Source organism: Oncorhynchus keta, chromosome 23, assembly GCF_023373465.1.
Source record: "Oncorhynchus keta strain PuntledgeMale-10-30-2019 chromosome 23, Oket_V2, whole genome shotgun sequence".
Classification (NCBI taxonomy): Eukaryota; Metazoa; Chordata; class Actinopteri; order Salmoniformes; family Salmonidae; genus Oncorhynchus; species Oncorhynchus keta.
In genome coordinates, this window is record NC_068443.1 from 36,373,105 (window position 1) to 36,379,450 (window position 6,346).

General features: G+C 48.1%; 1 protein-coding gene across 1 annotated transcript; it reads right to left on the bottom strand.

The window, feature by feature from the left end:
• On the bottom strand, positions 1-5,061 carry otol1a (otolin 1a). Its single transcript, XM_052477123.1, has 5 exons — positions 4,843-5,061; positions 4,173-4,685; positions 3,275-3,364; positions 1,328-1,399; positions 1-1,141 (listed from the first exon to the last, which is right to left on the bottom strand). Exons 2-5 carry the CDS (start codon positions 4,657-4,659, stop codon positions 261-263), a joined length of 1,530 nt encoding a protein of 509 aa, XP_052333083.1. The 5' UTR covers positions 4,660-4,685; positions 4,843-5,061; the 3' UTR covers positions 1-260.
• Between the last annotated feature and the right edge of the window lie 1,285 nt (positions 5,062-6,346).

Here is a 6,346-nt window from a genome sequence, read left to right on the forward strand (position 1 = left end):
AAGCATTAGCAGTGTTTTATTGCATTGTCAGAGCGCGTAAGCGTTGCATAAAGTGTTACAGCCTTTCCCATCCAAATTACAGCAAGCATTTGGTCAGATTGTTGTGATAGCAATAGGCAGAAGCATAGTTAGCAGCAGTAGCAATAGCAACATTGACAGAGATGATTTAGCCGAGTGGTGCAAAGCGTTTGGAGGGGATGCGGAGTTGTCAGATACAGGTCATGAAGAGGTCAAGCCGGGCTCACAGGCGAGGTCGTAGGTCAGGCCTTGGGGTCGGCATAGAGCAGAAAGCCGGTGAAGGTGCTGTCGTCTTCGCTGCTGGAGTAGACTCCGTTCCAGTCCCTCAGCGTCTCTAGCCATACCTGGTCCCCCGATGCCAGACGCAGCAGAGCCAGGTTGGACGCCTGGTCGATGTCCTGACCGTACAAGGAGTCACGCGTCCGCAGCTTCTTCACGCCGTTAATCACCAGTGCGGCGCGCAGGGGCCGGTTGCGCACGGTGATGTGGTAGGAGAACACGTAGACCCCGGGGTGGGTGCAATTGAACTTGCTGAGCATTGGGTCCCAGTGTTCCTCTTCGTTGTAGAGGATCTTGTCGAACTTGACGGGAAGGCCTGGAGGGGGGAAGGACTTGCTGGGGAAGAGGCCCACGCTGAAGGCAGATCGTATCTGCTCTGCGGTCTCCCCCTGCGGGCCCTTGGGACCCCGCACACCTCGCTGGCCCTTGGGGCCTTTCTCTCCTTTCGGCCCAGGCATGCCCCTCAAGCCTGGGGGCCCCCGCCCCCCTGCCTCCCCTTTCCCTCCTGGGGAGCCTAGCTGACCCCTCAGACCTACAGGCCCTGGTAGACCATTGGTTCCATTTACTCCCGGGGTTCCCACCAACCCCCTCGGCCCAGGGGGGCCAGGCAAGCCCGCCTCCCCTTTCTCTCCCTTCTCGCCAGTTGGACACTCCCCCATCTCTCCCTTTTGGCCATTCTGTCCCATTGGGCCAGTCAGCCCGGAGGGACCTGCAGGGCCTATTTTACCCAGGTCACCCTTCTCGCCCTGGGTCCCATTCCACCCAGGCTTTCCCCTTTCTCCCAGGTCTCCTTTCAAGCCAGGGAGGCCTGTTTCTCCTTTTTCTCCTTTGGGGCCCAAGTCACCTGTGAGAATGAAATTAGTCACTTACTGTAGCAAGAAAGTATTTGATAGTGAAACAACAGTTGACATTCAGTCTAATAAGATGACTGTTCTCCCCTAATAGAGTGTGGTCTTCTAGCAATAGCATTATACTAGAGCTACTCTGCCTCCACACATTACTCTGATGACACCTAGCGAACATTGTATACCTTTCGGTCCCTCTTTCCCAAGTATCCCTGGAGCACCAGGCATCCCCGTGTCTCCTTGATCGCCTTTGTCACCTATCAAATAGAAAGAGAAAAGGATTGGTATCTTAAACGTGTGGGTATAGATATCAGTCCCCAGCATTAATGCTCCATTTTAGATCAAAGTTACAGATTTGTTGAAATCAGCACCAGAAAGCGACGTGTTCAATAACGAGATAACAGATAGCATAGTAGTTAACGCTTTGGGCAATAAATGTAGAAACCAAGATTACATTGTTTAAACACCTACACCACTTTTCTTTAGCTTGAAAGACGATGACCAGAGCTTACCCATGATGTTGAACAACGATGTAAGTCAATAAGTCATCCTTTCTTTTAGTCAGAGTATGATATATTTGGGCTTGAAGTGACAAATCTGAACTGCCCATTTTGTGAAAATCAATGTAAATGCGGTGTCTTTTCCTATGATATGAAATACAAATCATTTTCTGTCTAGGTTTCAATTCAGGGCTGGGTTTTGTTTTAATGTTACCACCCACCAGCATGGAATTGTTTATGAATCAGAAACAGCTTCAAAGTTATTCCTCTTTGTGACTGAGATGATTGTGTGTTTCTGCACCTCCACATTCTTTACCAGAAAATGTCTCACTCACTGTATTAAAAAAAAAACATATATACACACTACTGTTCAAAGGTTTGGGGTCACTTCGAAACGTCCTTGTTTTTGAAGGAAAATCAAATTTTTGGTCCATAAAAATAACATAAAATTGATCAGAAATACAGTGTAGACACTGTTAATGTTGTAAATGACTACTGTAGCTGGAAACGGCTGATTTCTTACGGAATATCTACATAGGCGTACAGAGGCCCATTGTCAGCAACCATCACTCCGATGTTCCAATGGCACGTTTATCATTTTAAAAGACAAATTGATCATTAGAAAACCATTTTGCAATTATGTTAGCACTGCTGAAAACTGTTGTACTGATTAAAGAAGCAATAAAACTGTCTTTCTTTAGGCTAGTGGAGTATCTGGAGCATCAGCAATTGGGTTCGATTACAGGCTCAAAATGGCCAGAAACAAAGAACTTTCTTCTGAAACTCATCAGTCTATTCTTGTTCTGAGAATTGAAGGCTATTCTATGCGAGAATTTGCCAAGAAATGGAAGATCTCTTATAACGCTGTGTACTACTCCTTTCACAGAACTGCGCAAACTGGCTCCAACCAGAATAGAAAGAGGAGTGGGAGGCCCCGGTGCACAACTGAGCAAGAGGACAATTACATTAGAGTGTCTAGTTTGAGAAACAGACGCCTCACAAGTCCTCATCTGGCAGCTTCATTAAATAGTACCCTCAAAACACCAGTCTCAACGTCAACAGTGAAGAGTCGTCTCCAGGATGCTGGCCTTCTAGGCAGAGTTGCATAGAAAACGCCATATCTCAGACTTGCCAATAAAATAAAATATTAAGATGGGCGAAAGAACACAGACACTGGACAGTTGAACTCTGCCTAGAAGGCCAGCATTCCGGAGTCGCCTCTTCACTGTTGATGTTGAGATTGGTGTTTTGCAGGTACTATTTAATGAAGCTGCCAGTTGAGGACTTGTGAGGCATCTCTTTGGAAGATGCCAAAACTATGGAGATAACATTAGCTAACGAGATAAGGTTAGCAAGATGGCTAGCTAGCTAAATAAGGTTAGACAGATGACTAGCTAGATAAGGTAAGCATGCTAGCGAGCTACACTGACAGCTGTCATTGCCATCTTTGATTTTTATCATCTCCAAGTGGAAATTCCCACACCTAATTCATGAATATGTATAAATAGCCTTCCTCATTTTTCGGAGGTGAAACCAAAATGGGCATTTCCTCTCTAGGTCAGGAAATGACGTCGAAACAGTGGCCTCTGTGGGGGTCCTTTAAAAGTTGGATTTGAGAGTTGGCAAGCTAACCTTTATCTCCTTCAAGTCCAGTAGCTCCAGGCATACCATCCAGTCCAGGAGGTCCCATGAGTCCCACATCACCTTTCTCTCCAGGTACACCTGAAAGAAGACAGGGGGAAGGAGGGAAGAGCAGAGGTAGGGGGGTTGGGGATATGAGGAGCGATTAAGGATATGAGGAGCCGCCTCAAAGCGGAAGGGACCGAAACACAACCGCAGAGGGAGGGATACATTTCTCTAATGAGCCTCCATACACACACACAACATACTTACTGTATGCAAGCACACCAAACACAGACTACGAGTTATGGTCACTATCCAGTATACTTAAGGTCACTCTGTACTAAAATCGACACAATTTATATTCTTTTTTTTTCTTTTTCTTTTTTTACCCTTTTTTTTCTCCCTAATTTCATGGTATCCAATTGTTTTAGTAGCTACTATCTTGTCTCATCGCTACAACTCCCGTACGGGCTCAGGAGAGACAAAGGTTGAAAGTAATTTAAAGGTAAGCACAGAGTGCTTCATTTGAGGTCACTCCGATACACAACCCAACCAAGCTTCTTAACACAGTGCGCATCCAACCCGGAAGCCAGCCGGAGGAAGGAAGGAAGGACGCCGGAGGAAACACCGTGCACCTGGCAACCTTGGTTAGCACGCACTGCGCCCGGCCCGCCACAGGAGTCGCTGGTGCGCGATGAGACAAGGACATCCCTATCTGCCAAACCATCCCTAACCCGGATGACGCAAGGCCAATTGTGCGTCACCCCACGGACCTCCCGGTCACGGCCGGTTACAACAGAGCCTGGGCGCAAACCCAGAGTCTCTGATGGCACATCTGGCGCTGCAGTATAGCTCCCTTAACCACTGCGCCACCCGGGAGGCCGCCAATTTATATTCTTTAGTCTACCTGGAAGACCCCTCTCCGCTCCAGGCCCTGGGGGCCCCCTCTCCCCTGGGGGCCCCACGGGGCCCTTTTCAGGCGGGCAGCACTCGCAGACGTTTAAGTAGCAGTGGCTGTAGTCCAGGGTGTAGTTTCCCATGCCGGCTCCAGGGAGCGCCATGGAGTCTGTGTGGAACTCTGTGGGGTAGGCGTCGCCTGCGTAGGTGGTGCTGTCAGTGGGGGACAAGGAGTAGGCGTCCGTCATGGTATCCTCTGTGGTCTCGTCAGTGCCCAGGCTACTGGAGGGGGCCATGGTGGTGGTGGTCTGCCTGAAGCCCAGACGGGCCGGCTGGTCGCCACCTCCTCCCCCTCCTCCGGTACCACCTCCGCGAGGGGGCTTCTTGGTATTCTGAGGCTTTGGTCTGCGGGTTGTTCTGGTTGCGGACGACTGGGTCGCAATCAAGACTACTGCTAGCAGGGTTGTGAGAATGGCGAGCAAACGAAGAGAGGGCATGTCAGCGGCTTTTGGTGTGCATTGATCTGAGAAGTGGAGAGAGAGAGAATAAACATAGATGAAGGTAGTAAATCACATTTAGTAACAAGTAGCTATAAGTTCATGAACAATTCTGAGGACTGGCCTAAACAAAAAAGTTACCTCACATACAAAGTGACCTCAAATGAAGCACTCTGTGCTTACCTTTAAATTAAATGGTTTGCTGTTCACTCCATTCCCTGCATTTGGTGATTTCAACAACAAAACTCTTCCCTTTTATTGTGTCTGCTAGCCTCTTGCCTCCGTAGCTTGACCAATGAGAGGAGACCAAGGGATACACTGGGATTTGGAGGAAGGGTGGGTTGGCACGGACACAAGGTGAGAACCTGAGGGATATGGTCATGAAGTGCTAGAATAACATACTACAACACAGGACTTTCTTTCCTTTCACCTTGGGTCTTTGTGATGTGTGATATGATGTTCTATATGGCTGCCACAAACAGCCGTGCATGCGCACGAACACACACTCAGACACACACGCACACACACACACACACACCTGTTAGTAATGGATCATACCCCATATGAGATGGTGGCAGGACCGTACGGTCAGGCATCAGGGCGACCACACCACATTGGCACCGCCTCAAAGCGGAATGGACCAAAACACAACCGCAGAGGGAGGGATACATTTCTCAAACGAGCCTCCATAACCACCTTGATCTAACATCCCACCAACCTTTAGGAAACCCAGTACTGCTGACATTTACAACTCCTCTCAGAGGGCTTTATGGGTAGGATGTCAACCCTCTACCTTGACACCGGATGAGGTGTGGTTTGAGGTTTGAAGTTTCAACCCCCTCCGATGCTGTACTGTGGCCTTGTCTGTGAAACCAACACCAGCAGTCACTATTTGCATGTGCTCCTCTGAAGCTTTAGGTGTCTCATGACAGGTTCCTACTCAAGGCTCTGATGAAGGTCTCCTACGCCGAAACATGACCCTGCTTGATTGTCCCGTGAATGAAGTCATGATCAATGCAGACACAGAGTGTAACTTTTTCTTCATTTTTAATGGGATAGTCACCTGGAGAGGTGTTCTGAGGTAAGGATTTTTTGGGAGGTTGGGTACATGTAGCCTTAAATGGCTTTAGATCTGTAGTCACATTCTCAATATGCTTTTTTCTGAATGTCCACAAGCCGTGAGCTACAGGGTTGGGGTAGGCCGCAACTATGTTCTTCATTCAACAGAGAGGGAGAGAATCAACCAAAGGAAGTTAAGATAGAGAGACCTTTGTTCAACAAATCTAGGCTCACATTTGATATCCAGCGGCTGTTGCCTTAAGATCTTATTCTTGAAAGTGAGAACATCTGATGAATATGCATGTGTGACCATTGTGTGGCGCAAAATTGCAGTGAATTCTCTGGGTTCGACCAATTCTGTCTTGTGGAGTGAAACCTGCAGACCCAAAGGCCCTCCAGGAAATGAGTTTGACACCCCAAATCCCCCAATATATATCCCAATGAGAGCTTGGTAATAATTTGGTCCATTTATAGCCTGGCTGACCCTTAACTCAAAATCTTCCCGACTTCAGAGTCTGGAAAGGCTCCAGGATGTTGTGAGCAAGATTAGCTGATCCTTACTGATTGGTTCTCCTCTGTCTCTTTGTCACTTAAACACCAACATAGACAGAAACATACAGCCCCCGAG